Genomic DNA, 20,809 nt, shown 5'->3' with positions numbered 1-20,809 from the left:
CAAGAAGCTTAGAAGAAAATTCTGTGCAAACTACTGGTTATATTTGTTTTCAAGTTAGTTGGAAATTGCCTCATGGCTCATGAGCTTTCACACACATTTTGAATTTTCAAAATCAGTAGAAAAGATGGAAGCCCTAGTACACAGGGAGGCCCAACAACAGAGGCTGGAACAGGCAAGGAATATTAGGCTGCAATAAATGTTGGTAGTCTTGAAGATGCCACTGAATTCTTGGTTGTTTTACTACAATGAAGATGTAAACAGCAACTAATTTCAATAGCAAGAAAGCCTTTCTGAAACATCATATAAGCTTTAACACAGTGAAGTAAACACATCTTTTGGCTTTTATTTTTTTTAAAAAGTGAGTGAAGATAAACTGTGGATATTTGAATACGCTACTGTAGACCTATTAAAGAGGTTCTTTAAAAAAATCTTCTTTACAAGGACAATGATCAGTGCAACTTCAAGCTCTAAAAAGAATATCACTATATAAAAATCAATATTGAGGAAATTCAGGATTGATCTTGGTAGCCCAAGCCATAAGCCCCCCTCTGATGTCCTTAACAGAAATTAAACCTAGCCCGGGATAAGACAATCCCTGCAATATTTTCACTGCCTTCTGAGAGTCGTTTCCTAATTTGCAGACAACATAAACTGGGAAAGCTTTATTTTCATTTGACATCTGCCTTGCTTCACATATCCTTTGGCCAAGCAATCTCAGAGAGCCTTCATCTTTTGCTTGCAACTTGTTCAAAGGCACAAAGATAGCCTGCGGCAAACTACATATGTCCACCTCCACTGGGGGACGGACATCTACCAATACATGAGGGACCTCGCTGTCCAGTATCGTTTTGTACTCGTCCACAGACACCCGCTCGTCATTCCTCAAGAGGCATAAGGACCGACACTTGTCAGTCGCGGAAGACCCACAGAAGAGTTCATAATCCTGTAGGGCGGTCACAGACGGGTTGTCACCACAAACTGCGCAATTTGGGTTCCTGGGCCTCAGCTTGATGCGCCGAAAGCCGCCTTCCAAGGCGTCAAAGACCAGCATGGCCTGGCTGAGAGAGGTCCCGATCCCAGCGGCGATCTTGAGCACCTCCAGAGCCTGGAGCGACCCCAGGATGCCCGGCACGACCCCCAAGACCCCGCCGTCTGCGCAGTTGGTGACGGTCTCCGGGGGAGGGGGCTTGGGGAAGAGGCAGCGGTAGCAAGGCCCCCCGCGGTAGCCGTACACCGCCAGCTGCCCCTCGAGCCGCAGGGCGCTGGCCGACACCAAGGGCCTCCCCGCCAGCACGCAGGCATCGTTGACCAGGTAGGGGGTGGGCACGTTGTCGGAGCAGTCGGCCACGAGGTCGTAGGCCCGCACCAGCTCCAGGGCCGTGTCCCGGCCGAGGGCCAGCTCGTAAGGCACGACCTCCACCGCGGAGTTCAGCTCCCTCAGAGCGGCGGCCGCCGAGCGGGCTTTGGGGCGGCCCAGGCGGCTCTCGCGGTGCAGGACCTGCCTGTGGAGGTTGCTCAGCTCCACCACGTCGTGGTCCACCAGGCCCAAGCGGCCCACGCCGGCCGCCGCCAGGTACTGCGCCAGCGGGCAGCCCAGCCCGCCGCAGCCCACCACCAGCACCGAGCAGGCGGAGAGCAGCAGCTGCCCGCGCACGCCGGCCTCCGGGAGCACCAGCTGCCGCGCGTAGCGCTCGATCTCCAGCCGGCTCAGCTCCGTGCGGAGGGGAAGAGGAGGGGGAATCAAAACCTCCTCCGCAGCCGTCGGCCCGTCGTCCTCTGGGAGCCGCGCCGTCTTTCCCGCGCCCGCGGACATCGCCGCCCCCTCTCAGCGACCGCCGCTTCCCTCAGACTCAGGGAGAAGGAAACTATGGATTATGGATCCGAAAGGAGCTCCGCGCGGCGGGCCTCGCCTCTTCCGTTTCCGTCGCAGGCGCCGAGGCGAAAGGCCCCCCGCTTGGCTGGTTGGCACGCAAGCGCCGTCTCCGCCGTGGCTGGGTCCGAGGGTCGCCGCCATCATGGCCGCCTCCCGGGACAAGTACTCGGTGCTGCTGCCCACCTACAACGAGCGCGAGAACCTGCCGCTCATTGTGTGGCTGCTGGTGCGGAGCTTCCGGGAGAGGTGACGACTGGCGGCTGGGAAGGGAGGCGGGTTGGGGGGGAGCATTTCTTTCTCCGGGCCCCCGCGAACAGATGGACTGAGGTTGTGAATTCAGGCAAATGCTACTCAGGATTAGTTAATCCGGTTCAAGCGAGTACTCAGAGCCCTCTGAAGGCGATGTAGGGGATTAGTCTCTCCATTCCGCACTTCACTGTGTTGGTTGCGTAAACGGAGGGAGAGAAGGAACTATCAGCTTCTTGTGATTCTAATAAAGTGGGTTCGAGGGTGTTTAAAGGTAAAGGTTCCCTTGCTCGAAAGCCAGTCGAGTCCGACTCTAGGGTTGCGGTGCTCATCTCCGTTTCAAAGCCGAAGAGCCAGCGCTGTCCAAAGACGTTTCCGTGGTCATGTGGCCGGCATGACTAAACACCAAGGTGCACGGAACACTGTTACCTTCCCACCGAAGTGGTACCTATTTATCTACTTGCAATTTCTTGCTTTCAAACTGCTAGGTTGGCAGGAGCTGGAACTAGAGATGGGAGCTCACTCCATCATGCGGCACACCCGGGTCTCGAACTGCTGAACTACTGACCTTCCACAGCCTGCAGTTCAGCGTCTTAACCACTTGAGCCACCGCAGCTCCTAGAGGGTGTTTAGGGGTCACTAAAAGCGAGTTAGATGGTCTCGACATGCTGAGGTTTCTCGGTGTTTAATGGGCAGGGAGACCGCAGTTCAAATTCTGCTCCGTTGTGGATCTCGCAGGGTGATCTTGGGCCACTCATTTTCGGGCTACCCTTCCTTGCAGGGTTGTTGCCAGGATAAAATGAGGTAGGTTGATCTGAGCTGCTTAGAGGAAAGGGGGAATAAAATGAAGCAAATAATTACTTAGGTGCCCCTCTTAAAATTTATTAGGTTAGCTCATCATATGTCTTTAGAATGCGTTTCTGGCATGATAAATATAAGCAGGAATCTTGTGGCACTTAAAAAAAAACCCTTATTAACAGGTTTTTCTCCAGCATGAACTTTTAGGAACTAGAACCCACTTTGTCAGACTAAGTTGTTTGTTTTTTTTAACAAGAAAAAAAGGCTTTAGTGTAAGGTTGGGAGGGCTTCTAATGTCCTGGTCCCACTGGTGGACCTCCTGATGGCACTGGTATTTCTGGCCACTGTGTGACACAGAGTGTTGGATGGGATGGGCCTTTGGCCTGATCCAACATTGGCGTCTCTTATGTTCTTATATTCTTATGTTTATAGCCTAGCTCCCACTTCATCAAATACATGAAATGAATCAAACATGGGTCTTTTGTGTTTTCTTTTTTTGTAATTTAAATCTAGTAATGATTTTTAAACAGTTCAGTCTAACCTATATTGATTGGGAATAAATGCATAAACTCCATTGTTGGATAGGTTATTATTATTATATAGGCTTTGGTTTCTCAGGACCAATTCACATGATTCTCTGAGGCCATGGAAATTATGGTTTCACTCTCTATCGATGTTCACCTGATTGTGTATGATGGCTTCAGTGCAACCACTTGGCAATCAGAGACATGATTTTGGCACTTGATCACAATCACTCAGAAAGATGTGTTCAATACTGATGGGGGACAATCAGTTCTGGTAGCTTAGTAAGAACATTTGTGGGCTTGATAACATTTGTGGGTTTATTTGCTAGGCTTCTTAAAGACCAGTTCATGTGAAATCCAATGAGGATTTCTTTTAAAAAATTCCCAGTTTAATTCTTCAGTCTCTTCTGTTGGTGTTTTGGCTTTTGCATGTTAAATCAGGCTTCTCTGTAGCCTTTCCTAGGGTCTCCTGTCAAGGATTGCCCACAGGAAAAGAAAAACTTGCAAGTTATTCCTTTCAAATCATAGAAATGACTGCAAGCACAATCCAAAGCAAGTTTACTCCCACTGTATTCAGCAGAGCTTGCTTCCAAATAAGTGTATAGACTCTCAGCCTAACAAGGATGTGTAAGCTGGCAACATTTGTGCACTTTCTGCAAGTGTGTGCTAAATTGCCATTAAATATTGTCACATAAATGAAGGCAGCTACTGGGGAAACAGCCTGACCCCGAGAAAGAGTTTGGCACCAGTGGCCCGCAGAAAGGTGTCCGAAAATCCATTGCAAGTTTGTTTGTGTGAAGACTGGCTTGGAGAAATGGCCCCTTGTGAAAAAAGCAATCAGACAACTCTTAGTATCAGCTCATCTCTATTGCAGTAACTTCTAGCAATAAACTGAAATAGTAGCAGCCTACTACCACGTACAAGGGCTCTTTTATTTGCCATAGTTTCATAATAGTTTCCATACAGAGGAAAGAGTAGTAGGTTCAAGGGATCTTATCTCTAGCGAATGGGGCACTCATCCTTTGATTTTGAAAAGCTGATAAGACTTCTGTGTATCACTTTGCAGCTTTATAGAGAAGATCGAACCACGGTATCTGTTCTTATTAGTTTAATATCTGATATACTTACTTCAAGAGCTGCATATTAAATTGATAAATAAGTCATGATAGTATTGCAGAGTGACTTTTTTAACCTCCTTCCCTCTTCCCACCCCCATACTGTAAGCTTTGTGGCAATATCCGATATGTTCTGTAGTTCTGGAAATGTTAATGCCACAGTGTGATACAGCGAACCACCATAGTGAATATTCTGGAGCACCAGGTGTGTGGACTTATCCCTCTGTTTGTTAAAGGCTGCTATCCCTGGTGTAACACTAGCATTTGCATACCTATACCACTCACCTCTTGGATAACCTTTTCCACCGCTGGAGTCTTTAAGGCTACAAATATGAGTCTTTAAATTGTGGAAGAGGCGGGAAAAATTGGGAATGGTGACTTTAACAAGAGCACATCATTAACTCTATGTTTTTTAATTTATTTTAAAATACATAACACTGGGGATCCAGTTACTTAAAGGTTCATCTTCGACTACCTGAACCTGAAGTGGCAATTCTGGTCTGCTTCATAATCCCTTTTTATAGATACATGAGAACTGCCAACTTGCTGGTTCTCAGGCCTTTATAGAAGCTGCCCCTCTTTTATGGAACAGTCTGACTGTAAGGGTCAGGAGAGCGTCTACCGTCCTGTCTTCCAGGAGACTATATATTTTTAAAAAATCAGGATCAAATGGCCATGAAATGCAACACAATTCTGTTTCTTTAAATCTTCGTAACCTCATACAAACCATAAATATGTCGACTGAGGATCTGTAACTTATATCTGACAAAGTGGTGTCTAGTACACAAAAGGCTATGGTAGAAGAAAAATTTGCCAGCCTCTAAGATACCACAAGACTCATTTTTGCCGGAGTTGTAAGGTTGCCAGCAGGCCTGGAGAATAATGTTCTGTTCCTTTGAGACTACTAGTGTAGAACTGGGCAGATGAAGCTTTTCTCAGCATGAAGGTAAATAGCATCTCATTAAGCATCCATTTAAAGGGACAGGGCATTTTTTTTCTCTAGTCAGTCGGCAGCACTATGCAGCTGCTCCTCTGGAATTATTGTTGCAGAGGGATATTTCATTTATGCTCTGCTTGTGCATGTTCCAGAGCACTTCCCAGTGGTATGCAACTGACTGCTGTGAGAAACAGCCTGATCCTACTGGCTAGTGTTGAACATGCACGGCCCAGGTGTTTACCTATGCTTCACTCACAAAAGTCATATTTGTTGATTCAAGACCCAGAGTTATGTTCTTTGAATTTGCTTACCAAATGACGAAATCAGTAGAGTTTAATTGAATATGTACACGGACTGATGACTTCAGCCCTTGCCAGTAGCCTTGGAATCTCTGAAGGTTGCAGTCTTCAGAGAACAAAGCTGTTAGCCTGTCTAGGGCTGATTATGATGATTTGGCCGTGCACTAGTTCTTGTAACAGGACTGCTAAAATCGGACTCTAGCAGGATACGATATTCTCAAGTCCTGGAATTGGAAGTGAAGGTGATGGACAGTCATCTTTTCTCCAATAATTTGGGAATCTTATGCTATGAAGCAACTTGATTCATTTTTGAGGTGTTCGAGTGAAAGGTGATAGCATTAATGACAGCATTTACCTTTGATGGGGAACGGGCATTCCCCCCTCCCCGTGTCCCTTTCACAACTAACTCGCGAAATGATACAATTTTCCAAACTAGCTTTACAAGCTCATTCTCTTTTTCAGTGGCAATGACTTTGAAATTATAGTGATAGATGATGGAAGCCCAGATGGGACACAGGAAATTGCTGAACAACTGATAAAGATTTATGGATCAGACAGAATTGTAAGTTGTGTGTTGTTGTTGTTTTTGCCCTATCTGCTGAGCTGGTAGAACAAAAGCCATTCAAAATTATTTGGAGCGGTATCGGGATTCTTGGTTTTGTTAACTGAACAAACTAACCTTTGCTCTGTGGTTTCATAATACAGGAGGTGATACTTATCGAAGAGGGCGTATTTTTAGATGTCATAAATTAAGACCTTCTGCTGCAGCTCTCCATCTCACTGTTAAAAGTTGTACATGATTTTAGCGTTGCTTTTACGACGTTGTCAGAAGATGATTTAACAGCTAGTTCCCAAGAGTAAAGTCTAGCAGGCATGGTTTCTCCCATCATTGTAGCATGTACTTGGACATCTGCAGGACTGAAAGAGGGGACTCAGATCACGTGCTAGCAGTTCTCTTCATTAATATATTCACATATTGGGGGGGGGGACAGAAAGACAGGGCAGGTTAGAAAGGTATTTAAAATATATCTTATATCTAATAGTAGAGATGGGGCCAACCTGTGGATATCGAAATCCACGGATCAGGCCCATTGACACTGAGGACAGAGAAGATGCTGTAGGCACATTACCTGGCTTTGACTTAGACAACGCCCTTGGACCTGGCACTGCTCTCACAGACGAGAGACAGGTGGTTGGGTGAGGGGGCTCCAGCACTGCTGCCTCAGCTGCCCTCCCCAACTTTTCCCTTGGCTGCTGAGAAGGCCAGGCAGAGAGGTGTGGGAAAGAGAAGGCCTGCCTCAATAGAAGCCGTTTACTGGCCTGGCTTATCCTTCCCTTCCTTATGGACTCCCAGCCGGGTGCATTGTCCCCTGGTCAAGGGGGAGGAGGCGGCTGCAGTGGAATGGAGAGAACAAGACAGAGAGAGTGTGTGCAATTGTGTCAGACATCTTTGGGGGGACAGAGCAAGAAAGAGGGTGTGTGCATTTGACAGAAACTGTTGGAGGAGAAAAAACGAGAAAGAGAGAGGAAAAGTGAGAGAAGGAGACCTCTATACCGAAGCCGGCATTTGACCTCCCCCCCCTCCATGGGGGTGGAGCTTTGCACAAAGAAGAGGAAAAATCTCTTCCTTCACTGCAGGTTTCTCTACTGCTTCACATCCCCTTTTCCACTTTGCTCCTTCCTTGAAATCTCCTTGCTTTTTAAGGGTGGCCAGCATGCTCCCCAGGGGCTGCATTCAGCACTGCAGGGTTCCTGCCATAGAACAACGAAGGTGATCTCCTCTGCATGGAGAAGAAGGTGGCAGGGGAGGAAGAAGGGGGAGAATGGCAGTAGAGTGGCAGCAGGAACCAGTTGGGGGTGGGAAGAGAATGCTCCCTCTAAACTGTGGAGTCTTGAGAGCAAAAATTCTGCTTTGTGAGCTACTGGCATTACAGTTGTGAGTGAGTGATTCGACTGCTGCATAAATTAGTTTGCTCTGGAGCCATCCTTCCTGAGCTGAGACAAAAATGTGTGAGTCTAAAAAAGGCTAAAAAAACTGAGCTAGTTCACACTAACTCAGCTTAGAGGGAACACTGGCCATGAGTGTGAGCCAGGCAATGGTGGTGCAGCACGGTGGGTAGCCAGGTTTGCTGGGCAGGCATGAGAGCAAGTGAGTGGGCAGGATGAGAGACTGCACAGTTGAGTGAGCCCAGGAGGAGGCAATGAGCGGAGTGGGGAAGATGAGAATGAGGAAGGGTTGAAAAAGGGATGAGTCGGGGAAAGGTAAGTTGTAGTGCTAAAAGGGAGGGAATCAAAATAAAAGGAGGGGATGAGATTCTCCGTGAGTCTCATGGGTTCCCTGTACAAAGAGTGACAGAGGGGAACAGTGACGGAGAAGGGTGGGGAGGAAAGGGAGAGGCGAGGAATGAAAGGCAGGGGGAGATGAGACATTCCCCCCCCCCCAGCAAGTTCCTCCTGGGTTACAGCTTGTTATCGTATAAATCAGATAATTAAAATAACAAATAATTTAAAAACTAATTCGTACTGTTAAAGATCGTAGCCTTTTGAAGTACAAAACTTATTAACTGTAGTACACTTTTTATTATCGAAGAGTTACAACGAATTATTTAAGGAGAATTTTTACCTATTTACAATGGGTACGTTGAGTATTTAGCCGTTAAAAATGGCATAGCATAAGAAAGCCAGTGCGCTTCATTAAATGAGATTAAGACAACTGTACACAGTTGTGACCTTGTATGGACAAAACTAGGCAAATAATTACCCTTTCTCTGAAGAAGGGTAGTTTAGTTAAAGTTACTGGCAAAGTGCCTGACAGATTCTTTGGTGGTCAAGTCTCCCCTGTTTTTCCTAGATGCATGACAGTGAGAACTTTTAATGTGTCACACGTTCCCTGTTAGAGTACTCTAGGGGTCAGAGAAACTATAGTTTCATGAAATTAACCCTTTTAAATACCTGCTGGTAGGATGGATACCCTATTATGCGGAAACTGCCAGCATATTCTGAATGGGAAACTCACTTACTGATTAGGTTTTTCAGCAGAGACCAACTGTATCTTCTAAAGTTATTGACAGCTCTTTGAAAGCAGCGTCTGTATCATTCATATTTTGAAGACAAATTATGTGCAAATATTTAACAATCCTGCTTAAGAGAAGAACAAACTGTGATAATGTTGACATTTTACCTAAATAAAGGAGCTGTACATAGTCATGAGTCATGGAACACAGTTAATACATTATCTGTTTTGTCTCCCACTCATTTACAGCTTTTAAGACCCAGAGCAAAAAAACTGGGATTGGGTAAGTATTCGTTTAAGTTGATGATGTAGCAGTTTTAATTATAAGTTTTCCTGTTTTCGTAGTTAAAAATTCGATACATAAATATAAATAGTTGTGTATGTGTACTTGCAAGAAATTGCAAGTAGATAAATAGGTACCACTTCAGTGGGAAGGTAACAACGTTCCGTGCACCTTGGTGTTTAGTCATGCCAGCCACATGACCACGGAAAAGTCTTCGGACAGCGCTGGCTCTTCGGCTTTGAAACGGAGATGAGCACCACAACCCTAGAGTCGGACTCAACTGGCTTTCGAGCAAGGGAAACCTTTACCTTTGTTTCTCGTTAGTTTTGGGAACTTGAGGAAGCTTTATTATATTAAGGTGTAGAAGTAGATGTGTTAACTTTTCAATAGCATATTTCAACACAGTTAAATTACAAGCAGTTCCTGTACGTTTAAACAGGTAATTAGGCTGCAATCTTAACTCCATTTTCTTCAAATCTGTTGGATTTAGGGGGGCTGATTAACACAATCATTGAGCTTTTAGTGGTTGCCTGAAATTGAAATTGCCGCATATGTATTTCTAACCAGTGGTTGGCTAAAGTAGCTTTGCTGATTGACTGAAGAACAATTTAAAAAATGCAGACCTCTTCTGTCTCCCATATGGTGATTGCACCAGCCCTGTAGTGGACCATTCACTCAGTAGCACTAACCATTCCTTGCATGCAAACAGTTGCCTAGGCTAAGTCCTGTTGATATACAGGCACATGAGGGTGGATAAAATGTTAAGGCTGGGTCAGGTAAAAATATAGTAAAATTTTTGCAGTTCTACTTTTTTGTAACTTCAGCTTCCTTTACGGAAGTTGCTTTTGTGTCTTTGTATTTTCTGTGAAAGAGCCTGTGGTCCTTAAAACTTGTTTTTGAGTTAAGGAACTCACATTTCACTCTTCCTAAATCTACTTCTCTCATTTCTGTAAGTGGTTAGACAGTGCTAGATTTGTGTTGTTCATCACATACATTTCTGTGACCAACATGAAATGAATCATGATTTAATACTAAAAAGGGAATACCGTGTTTTGCCAAAATGTTGGCAAAGAAAAAGGGCAGATGGTTTTTAAAACAGTAAATCCTGCATAATGAGAACGTTTATCAACTACAGACACACATTTCTTAGATGACGGGTATATAATATAAATTATATAGGATTTCTTTTTCAAAAATGTTTTGAATCTCAGGCTTTCATTTAAGAACTGAAAGTCATTTAGGGAAGATCTGACTAGATTTCTGGAGGAGTGCTGTAATGATTATGCATCGTGAAATAAATAAAAATGGACGTTGAAACATCTAAAGGAAGGCAAGAAGACTATTAAATTGCTCTGTTCATATCTGTTCCCATAATGTAGGAGTCAAAGTTAGATTTGAGTCCAGTAGCACCTTAGAGACCGAGTTAGAAATACATGGAGATGATTGCATCTAAACCATTTATGTACATTGTTCTGTATGTGGATGACAGAAATGGCTTTTGTGCTGTTTATATTAGGGACTGCTTATATTCATGGAATGAAGCACGCTACAGGAAACTTCATTATTATTATGGATGCTGACCTCTCACACCATGTAAGTTTGCCCTGTGAACGTGCATATGTGTTTCTAAAAGTTTGATTTATTCAGCTTGCATTGATTTGGAATATTTCTGTGTTTCAGCCAAAATTCATTCCAGAATTTATCAGGTGGGTATTTTTACTATTGCCAAGTCTTTCAAAGTAACTGCCTTTATGTATTATATACAATTGAATTATGCACATCAGAGATCACCAGATAATTGCATGCTATTGGCACCATGTTGCAAACTCCTTCAGTTCAAAAGTTGCATTCTCAGGTTGTATGTACTTTAAATGTGAAGGTCAGCCTAGACCACTTGGGTAGGCGGGGCTGTGGCTTAGTGGAAGAGCATCTTCTTTGCATGGCAGAAGGTCCCAGGATCAATCCCTGGCATCTCCAGTACGTGAAATATCTCTATCTGAGATCCTGGACAGCTACTTCTACTTAGAGTAGACAGTAGGGGTCCTGAGCTGAAATAATAGCTGGAAAATACCTTCTCTGTATTTATCAGCTATTCTTTCAGCTGGATATAGAGGGGCATGTATTTTCAGCTGTCGAGCATAGCCAATCCCAGATAACCCCCCAAAAAATTTGGGATTACCCAGAAAATAGGATAGCTGCAGTTAAATGGTGCTTAAAGAGAGTGCACTCCCTTTAAACACCGCTCTGAGTGAAGCTGCAGCTTCACAAATGTATTTGAAGGGACCAGTGGGCAGGGCAGGATATAAGACGAATGAATAAATTAATAAAAATACAGACCACTATACCTTTAAATGCCTTCGACCCCATTATAACCTATGTTGAGCTGGCATTGTCACAGTAGGTGGTTGAGTACCAAGCAGAACCAATGCCACTGTGAGGGCTCCCACCCTACAGCTAACCACCCTCACCCCAGCCTGAGTACCAGGTGGTGTGGGTGATCAGCAGCAACTCTGCAAGAGCTTAAGGGCAGGGCTGTGGGGGCTCCCAGCATGAAGTACCCCCAGGACAGTTCCTCCAGAGGCCCTGTGACTAAGACAGCCCCGAATGCACTTTCTTTTCACTTAGTCTTTCACACACACACACACAAAAATCACGGTAGGACAAATTTTGCATTACAAAAATTTGATCCTGCTCTCATTATTTTGACCAACAAAAAAGGGAAAACTGTGCAAAACCTATGTCAAACAAAAATGAATAAACCTTCTTAAATATTAAATATTTATGGGGAAAGAGATTTTAATCCAGTAAACGCAAATTTTTAAACAAGCATTGTTGTAGACAGGAAAAAGCAAGTGAGCCACAATTCCACCAAGAACGCTTCACAATAACAGAGCATTATGATCACTCTGGTATGAACAGTCCAAAGATCTTCATTCCACACAGAATATGAATTTAAATCAGAATAACAATCTTATGTTTCCTGCAATGTATGTACTTTGGATTCAGTAAATTTCAGCTAGCATGTTGCTTTGAAGGGATCTTGAAGTCATGCAAAGACAAAGAAGTTGGGACCGTCAGCATCAGATCATCTGTCAATTTTTATTTCCTTTTCCCATAAATATTTAATATTTAGGAATGTTTATTAGTTTTTGTTTGACATAGGTTTTGCCAAGTTTCCCCTTTTTTCGTTGGTTCTAGACTGTGTATCTCACTTTGGTTTTGGTGCATTATTTTGTCAGCAATTTACCATAAATCACAGAAATGTGAAGCAATTCCAACCACCACTAAACACATTATGTTTGTAAATTGCACAGTTCCTAATTTTGAACATTAATAACGCTATCACAACTGCTAAGAGACTGGTGTTTGCTATCCATGACAAACACTGACCAGTTCCCTTTGTTTAAGTGGAGTTTGTAACTAAGGTCTGAAGTGGGCCTGCAAAGCCTAGTTCAGAGGGCGTACTGATTAACCTGAATCATGGTTAGTGCCACTGTAGGTGCAGTGAGAAACTGGTTATGTCAAAGAAGGAAGGGAGATGGAGTGTACTCAGAATGCCAACAGCTTTACATCTGCAGCAGCGTGAGATTTGAACCAGCTGTTGGTTCCTCCAAGGAACATAATGTAACATATGTAGAGAGAGTTATCCAGTTTTATAGCCTCATAGCTGTGTTTTCTTATATATTGCATCAGACACTTCAATAATGATATTCTATAATATTCTGTACCCATAAGTCAGTAAGAATACGCTGCATGGCAAAGTCTTAAGTCAAGACTCAGACAAGTTACTGGATTTGGTTTTATGCCATTATTGACATATTTTAGTGTTAGAACAAATGTGTGCTCAGTTGGATGGCAGCCATACCTGCTTTTAACATAACATTGTTGACCTAGATTTTTGTCAATTGCTTTTTCTCCTCCTTCCTGGTTTTTATTTCTACAGAAAGCAGAAAGAAGGTAATTTTGACATTGTGTCTGGAACTCGGTATAAAGGAAATGGTGGTGTTCATGGATGGGATGTAAAACGGAAATTGATCAGGTTAGTAGTTTTATCCAAGTGTGTACATGTCTGAAGATATTTTTGTGTGTCTCCTGTTTATTTCAGAGGAAACTCTTTTCAAGGATAAGCTGTCGTAATGATTGCCAAGAGCGTAGCCACATTCCATGCATTGTGTGTATGAAAACTAAAACCTAGTTGCAGCAAAGCCTTATTCCTGCATCTTGATGCTCATGATCCCATATACACCTTTTGAAAGCCATTTTCTTCTTCCATTAGGTGATAGATCTTGTTCTGCTATCCTTTGCCTTTATTTCCACAGTTGGGCGAGGTAGGGTTTTTTCTCTCTTTGAGCAATGAGTTTCAAAACTTTTTTTCAAATGGGCATTAGGGGATCTCAGGATACACAGATCTGGAAGCTGCAAATCTGGACTAGGAAATAAATTTAATTTGATTTTCCTGATCCTATATCCTGACAGTTTTGGAGTGTTTGGTTTACCCTTATACCGTGTGAACAGGAGTTTGGTCAGGTGTATTTGTGCAAGAGTGAAAAAATATTTGACTTCTGGATACTGGCTGCATATTGCAAAAGGAAAAAGTATGCACATGAAACACTGCAAATCATATAAAGGAAAGACAGTTCAGAATGCAGCATGTGAGATCAATTGAAGTCAATGTGACTACTCATGAGTGAATTTGCATTGTAGTATCCTTCATATATTTCTGACAAATAGTTGCTACATGGGTAAATAGATTTTATTACTGTTGACATTCTTTTCCTAGGCATTCCCTGTGGGAGTGTGGATTAGGGGTGTGAAAAAATAATATTTTTCTGATTTGGGTCTTTTGGACCTGAAAAATATCGGTATTCCTGAATATGCGCACATCCCAATATCGATATTGTATTGGGATCCAGATAAAAATTCAGGAAACCCAAATTTATTTGGCTTCATCATACCCTATGAGGACTGTCCCTGTAAGGTATAATGGCGTTCAGAAGGCATTTAAACTTCAAATGCCCTGAGTTCACTTGTTGAATCGCGCCGCAGCAGCGGCACAACTCAGCAAGTTCAGAAAGCATTTAAACTTTAAATGCCTTCTGAGTTCCCTAACAGCCAGGCAGGTGAGCCCGTCTGCTGTTAGGCTTTCATGGCTAGAATCCAATTCATCGATCCCTTTTGCTCCCCCCCGCCTGTCCCCATATATCCCTTGGAGAGCCTTGCACTCCGCTGATCAATCCCTACTCATTAACCCTGGCTCAAAGGATGTCCACTTAGCCTCAGCCAGGGCCTTTTCTGTCCTGGCCCCTACTTGGAGGAACATGCTCCCACGAGATCAGGGCCTTCCGCAGGGCCTGTAAAACACAGCTGTTCCGCCAGGCTTTCAGTTGAAGCAGTGGACACCCAATTAGTTGGCCTCCCTGCATAGAGGTTGCCCTGACTATCTGCCCTGTGCGGAGTCCTGGTATTACATGAGCTTGGCGTGACTCCAGTTACCATCAGTTTGGCTTATAGAGGGTCTGAACTGTTACATTTGATTCGCCATCTTTTAACTGTTTAATGGTTTGAGCTGTTTTAAGAATTAACTGTATTACCTGGTTTTAGTTGTTCATGCGCTTTGTGCATGAGCTCTGAGCTCATTTGGGAAGGGCAGGATATTAATTTAACAAACAAATAAATACCCAAAATACCGAGCGCACACCCCTAGCATGGATGCCCCCATAAGATATAATCATACTAATTTTGCCCTAATTTTTTATAATAGGTGTTCCAAAAAATGTTCTTTCAGGCATGTCCGAAAGGTGCCACCCAATCTATTTTCTGTGAAAAAGTAGTTCAAGTCAACAGACATGCATGTACTGACTGTTGCACTTGAAGGCACCTTGTGCCATGTTTCTACAGATCTAGTAGTCTTAGAAACAAAATATGATGAACACTGTTGCCTTGGATTCTTAACAAAAGTGAAAAGTGCAAACAGATTTAAATATGCATGGGTTAGTTCCCAGTGATCTCGTTATTTATTTTATTATTTATTTAGAAAATTTATATTCTGCTTCTCCAGAGAAACATATAGCCCTGCAATTCCTGATTTCAGGTTCTAGTACCTTGTACAACTTTTTCATGATCATCTCAAAGAGCTTGGCTTTGTAAACATCAGTGAAATCTGTCTGAGAGAACAACTACTTACATTCCTCCCATGTTGTCTTGAGGATAAAAGTTATGAAGGGGTTGTGCTTCTAACCAAAGAGATATGTATGGTCCCATACACAATGCTGATGTAAATAATAATGGTTAAGGTTTTATAAATGGATAGCGGAACATAACATATTAAATTCCTAGACTTACAGCCGAATTTAAATGGAATATGAGCTACATATATACCTGTAAACCAAAAGTGCTTATTAACATTATTAAATTTACAAGGTATATAAAAGAAATGAACTCTTTAATTACAGTAGGAGGTCAAATGATAACATGAAAAAAATGATATAATGAATCTTTCTCAGTGTTTTTATGTTTCTATGTTTGTATGTTGTATGTTGATTGTCTGTTTTATATGTATTAAATTTTTAAAAAATTGAAAAAAAGGGTGGGAAGTAAATAATAAATTATGGAGTCTATCTAGCCTGAGAGCAGAGATTCTTCTGGATGATGTGTCTCTTGGTTCCTTTCACAATAACAGGGCAACTGTGCAGACTTACTTGTGAGTAGTACAGTTGGCCTGGCATGACACGGTCCACTGGGTTGCATAGAGTTAGACTCGACTGTACGACTGAACAACAACAACAACGAAGTACAGTTGGCTTCAGTGGGACTTCCTTGTACCTGAGCTGCATGAGTGTGTTTCCTAGGTGGTTGCAAACAGCCATCTGCATGCAGCTTCTACCTGCGATACCAGATTGGTAATCGGAAGTAATATATTCTGGCCCTGCTTGATACTAAAACTCTTGAATGAAGCTGTTCCCCTTTTTTAAAAAAACTGGAGAATTCTGTTCTGAGGGTCTAAGTACGTGCAATGCTGAGATTTCCATGTCTGACCCTCCTAAGAATTTGTTTTCCTTTTAAATAACAAGTGTGCAAGGCTCTGATATGGATTAGGATTGTGGTGAGGGGGGAAGGAAGGTTTCCCACCTGCAGTCTCGATAACCTTTGAATTTCCCCAGAGTTGCTGTTTTCCCCAAGAGAACAAGTAGCAGTGCCATGGGGCTTTTTAAAATTGGGAAAACAGCAGGGCGGGAAGGGTTAAACTCTCTTGTCTACACTGCAGTCCATATTTGAACTGGGTCCCCAAGTGTTTCATTGTTTAAAAGAAGAAAAGGCTTGGAAGCATCAGACACAGAGTTTGCACTCAGTAGTTAACCCAAACCAAACAGTGAGAGGACCATATACCTGTAAAAGTGTCATTGAAGAGAAAATTCCATAAACTGTGGGGAATTTCAGACAGGTGCTATGTCCCGGTAGGGAACCGATTCTCAACCGGGTTGTGGTCTGTCATTTCAGACAGAACCCGGTTAGGAATTGGTTCCCTACCGGGATCTAAGTGGCATTTCAGACTCAGAAGCCTCTCTTCCGTATAGGAACCGGGAGGGAAGCGATTTACCTGTCAACCGCTTCCGAGGAGTCTCCCGTTCCCTCTCCCGGTTCCGATACGCTTGTTTCTCCGCTTTCCCCCCCGCCGTTTTTCACCCGCGCGGGCTTTTTTTTTTTTTTTGAACGTTCGATTTATAGCGTTATATCGCTATAACGCTATACCGGAAATTCAAACTCCAATGGGATCGCTATTGCGATGGTTTGGTGTTCCGGTATAGCGTTATATCGCTATAAATCAAACTTTAAAAAAAATTCGATCACCTGCGCGGGAAGAAAACGGCGGGAAAACGAAGCGGTGCGTGTGTGAAACGCCGAACCGCTTGTGAATCGGCTCCTTTCCGGTAGGGGAAAGCCGTGTGTGAAACAGCAGCCCTGTACCGGTTCATCTGGAAACGGAAGACTCCCGGTTTGAAACCGGGAGAAAACTGGTAATGTGAAATTCCCCAGTGTCTTGTTCCTTCATTGTAGCTTTGTGAATAGATGAGCCATATGCTGAAAGTTTCAGTTTAGGAACACAAAAAATTGAATATGCCAAATACTAGATTCCATATTTAGTCTGGTAAGGAATATCTGATAACAATTTACGGAATGGCTGATGATGCAATGTCATCTGATAAATACCTGGCATTCAGGACAAATGAAGCAAGACAAGCAGTTTCTTGAACCATTTCCAAGTCGGGGGAAGTGTTAGAAGAAGAAGAAGAAGAAGAGATTGGATTTATACCCCACCCTTCACTACCCGAAGGAGTCTCAGAGCGGCTTACAAACTCCTTTCCCTTCCCCTCCCCACAACAGACACCCTGTGAGGTAGCTTGGGCTGAGAGAGCTCTTGACAGAAACTGCTCTTTTTCAAGGACAGCTGTGCCAGAGCCTGTGACTGACCCAAGGTCACATCAGCAGGTGCAAGTGGAGGAGTGGGGAATCAAACCCAGTTCTCCCAGATTAGAGTCCGCACACTTAACCACTACACCAAACTGGAATTTTGTGCTTGTCTTCAGAAATGTTAAAAGCAATTATGGATCAGGGTGTGAAGTTTTTCATTTCTCTTGTACTTTCTCAGACTAGCCTTTCGTTTGTGCTGGTTCCTATTGTTTTAACATTCCTTGCGTCTTTTGGTCCCATTTCTATTGACTGCACATTTGTGGATGGGAAGTTTATCATAATTCTGCAGCATATAGCCATTCTAGGTGCTGTAAAATAACAGTTTTTAAATGCTTAACAACACTGTGTCTTCCTTGGCAGCCGTGGTGCCAACTTCTTAACTCAGGTTCTTCTGCGGCCGGGTGCATCCGACTTAACAGGAAGCTTCAGGTATGCTGGCTTAAATGTGGTATTTGAATGTCTAACAGTGCAGTTGAAGAGTTGGATTGGCTAATACTAGAACTAGGGGGCACCCAGTCACGTTGATGGAGAAACAGGTTCAGGACAGGCAAAAGAAAATACTTCTTTACGTAGTGAGTAATTTAGCTAGAATTCACTGGCAGTGGGGGAGTGATGATCATGAAAGGGCTTTAAAGGGGGATTAGACAGATTCATGGAGGAGACGTCCATCAGTGGTTACTAGCTGTGGTGAGTAAAGGGAACCCATATATAGAGGCAACAAGCCAGTGAATGCCAGTGCTTGGGAGGCAGCCTCAGGGGAAGTCCTTGGCCTCTGTGCCCTGTTTGTTTGGCCCTCTGGGGCGTCTGGTTGGCTGCTGTGTGAAACAGGATGCTGTACTAGATGGACACTGGTCTGATCCAGTATGCTGTACTGATGTTCTTACAGATCCAGACTAAGTTTTCTGCTAAAGTAACAGGAATTGTAAATTATGCCAATCCTGCTGCAGTCCCCTGTTTGCCCCCATGGCTTTCCTGAGGGTCTCTATTTCCCAAGGAGCAGCATTTTGGGGGGGATTGGTGGGCTGCGGTAAATGGGAGGAGGTAGAAGAGTTCTGGAAGTGCCTTCTGTCGGCAGAAAATTTACTCTAGATCCAGCCCCTTATAAACCCATTGATTTCCATGGATATAGAACTGTGCTTAGGGTGGCATTTTAAGATGAGCAAGAATTTATCAAATGAATGGCACTACTCTAAGCTGTGCTTCTGCTCTGCTCCAGGACTTCTGTCAGGTAAAACAGCTGTGGGCAGCCTGTTCCCAGGCCACTTTTTTGGGGGTGGGGGAGGGGGCATACCTGGGCAAGTTCCTCAGCTCAATCTGAGGCCAAATGCAGGAATCAAATCAAGAAACGACATTTTAACCTGTAGTTCCTCATTGATACAACTTCAGTCTATCTTTCCTGTAAACCAGTGGCAGGTGGCAGTTATGTATTGGCTCCTGTAGTAAGTTCTCAAAGCGTTTTGTGTGCGTGACTGAAATGTTACCCCAAAAATCATTTATTTTTATATAGCAAATTGTAAGTAGAATCCTATTATGTCATTTCCGCACCCCTTATTGTGTCCTGTTAATACGTATGCCGTGCTTCCATTATTTCTGGCGGTTCCAGTCGTCTAATATCCTAACGCATTAGTTGTTGAATATCCCATTTTGTCAATTGTACTGATTCACTGTGTATAATCCTCCCGGAGTCCATGTGAGAAAGGCCAATAAGTAAATTTAATGTCTGCTTACAGGTTATACAGAAAAGAGGTTTTACAGAAGCTAATGGAGAAGTGTGTTTCAAAAGGATATGTTTTCCAGATGGAAATGATCGTTCGGGCTAGGCAACTGGAATACTCTATTGGAGAGGTATACTACTGATCTGACAAATAAGCAAAGCACTAATTTTCACTTTTGTATTAAGTAGTTCCTAGACTCCTAATGGCCTGCCAGGTGAAAATGCTTAGGAAGCATAATTCCATCTGGAGTTCAATTAAGGTTAATGAGAGAAAACTGAGATCTTGGTTGCTGATAATCAACAAAGCAAACTGAGAATGACTCGATCTAGTATCATATCAGGAATTGCATAAATTGTGTCACGGGCATAATGGAGAGCCTGATACTTAATGACCTACAAATGAAGCAGTCAATTGCCGAAATGTGTAAACAGTTTTATCCTTCGTGATGATGTGCCCTTAGTGCTGAGTTGAAACATTTCCCCACGGTAGGACTGTATTCACAAAAAATCGTGGTAATTAGTTTGGTCAGTTGTTTGATATAGCCTGGTGCCTTCTATTCTTGTTACAGCTGCTGAGTCGGAAGAAGTACACAGAAAAGGACAGGCTGTGGTGTAGTCCCATCATTCCTTGTTTTTGTTCTTCTTCCAGTGGCAGCTTGGAGACCAACTATGCATTTGGGTTTTTAAACTGGGGCTCCTTGCAGCCATTCCAGAGGTGCGAGGAATAACTTTTTAAAAATAAAGGAGAGCCAAAATGGTCTCAGGACACAGCCATGGGAGGAGAAAAGGCTCCTGCCCCCCCCCCCACATTTTCCCATGCTGAACCAGCACTGGGAGGGAGTTGTTTCAGCACAGTTGCAGCACGAGAGATGGCTGGGGGGGGGGCAGGAGCACCTCCTCCCCCTGCTGTGGGGTTTCACACCCATTTCGACTCTCCTTTATTTTTTTTAAAAACCATTCCCTGCAATTGTTGTGTGGCTGCGGGGACCATTAGTTGGATCCAGGGAACCCAGACCCAGCTCTTAAAAAGCTTGGTGCTTGGACTTTCATCTTAGCCTCACTGCTGTTCAAGGTTCGCTGCTGTTCATACACTGGGGATAAAGCTTAGCGCATTCACAAGTACTGCACGTGCCACTGTGCCTTGAAGCATCTTAACTAGTAACACAAGATTTGGGGTGGACCTTTTTGCTGGAATAAATACATCACCGATTCTATATGCTTTGTTTCAAGAAGCTTAAACTGCAGTGGGTCAGGATGCTCCTGTGAGGGGAAGAAAAATCTTTGTCTGGTTCCACATCAGAGACGTTCTTGAAATGATTCCTTGCTTTAATTATAATTATACAATCATTTCTTACTAGCCTCTTTATCATACCACTAGCACAGGAGTAGCTTGTCAGTATTGAAAAGAAGCTCCCTCAGGAGCTCTGGTGTTTTTTCCCCTGACTTCGTGCCCTTGTCTGTGAGGTGACAGATGATATATCAGGAAATCTGCCTTGGGCTCTGTGCTGGCAGAATAAATGATTTTTTGAGATGGAACA

The 20,809-nt window shown here is 43.5% G+C and overlaps 2 protein-coding genes across 2 annotated transcripts in view; one reads left to right on the top strand and one right to left on the bottom strand.

Moving 5' to 3' along the window:
* Positions 1-345: 345 nt before the first annotated feature.
* Positions 346-1,939, bottom strand: MOCS3 (molybdenum cofactor synthesis 3). Its single transcript, XM_015421695.1, has one exon. The coding sequence runs from the start codon at positions 1,811-1,813 to the stop codon at positions 494-496; it is 1,320 nt and encodes a 439-aa protein (XP_015277181.1). The 5' UTR covers positions 1,814-1,939; the 3' UTR covers positions 346-493.
* Positions 1,940-1,949: 10 nt separating this feature from the next.
* DPM1 (dolichyl-phosphate mannosyltransferase polypeptide 1, catalytic subunit) overlaps positions 1,950-20,809 on the top strand; it is a 20,498-nt gene continuing 1,638 nt past the window's right edge. Inside the window, exons 1-8 of the mRNA XM_015421696.1 lie at positions 1,950-2,119; positions 6,255-6,354; positions 9,055-9,088; positions 10,605-10,681; positions 10,769-10,794; positions 13,032-13,127; positions 17,918-17,986; positions 19,288-19,402. Coding sequence (XP_015277182.1) covers positions 2,016-2,119; positions 6,255-6,354; positions 9,055-9,088; positions 10,605-10,681; positions 10,769-10,794; positions 13,032-13,127; positions 17,918-17,986; positions 19,288-19,402 — 621 coding nt within the window. The 5' untranslated portion in view covers positions 1,950-2,015. The remainder of the gene's footprint in view (positions 2,120-6,254; positions 6,355-9,054; positions 9,089-10,604; positions 10,682-10,768; positions 10,795-13,031; positions 13,128-17,917; positions 17,987-19,287; positions 19,403-20,809) is intronic.

The sequence above is a fragment of the Gekko japonicus genome, unplaced genomic scaffold, assembly GCF_001447785.1.
Source record: "Gekko japonicus isolate JY-2015 unplaced genomic scaffold, Gekko_japonicus_V1.1 scaffold2884, whole genome shotgun sequence".
Taxonomy (NCBI): domain Eukaryota; kingdom Metazoa; phylum Chordata; class Lepidosauria; order Squamata; family Gekkonidae; genus Gekko; species Gekko japonicus.
This window is presented reverse-complemented; position numbering and strand designations above follow the sequence as displayed.

What these genes read in the sequence shown, in the direction of transcription:
- MOCS3 (XM_015421695.1), bottom strand. Translation starts at nt 1,813, where the DNA reads ATGTCCGCGGGCGCGGGAAAGACGGCGCGGCTCCCAGAGGACGACGGG.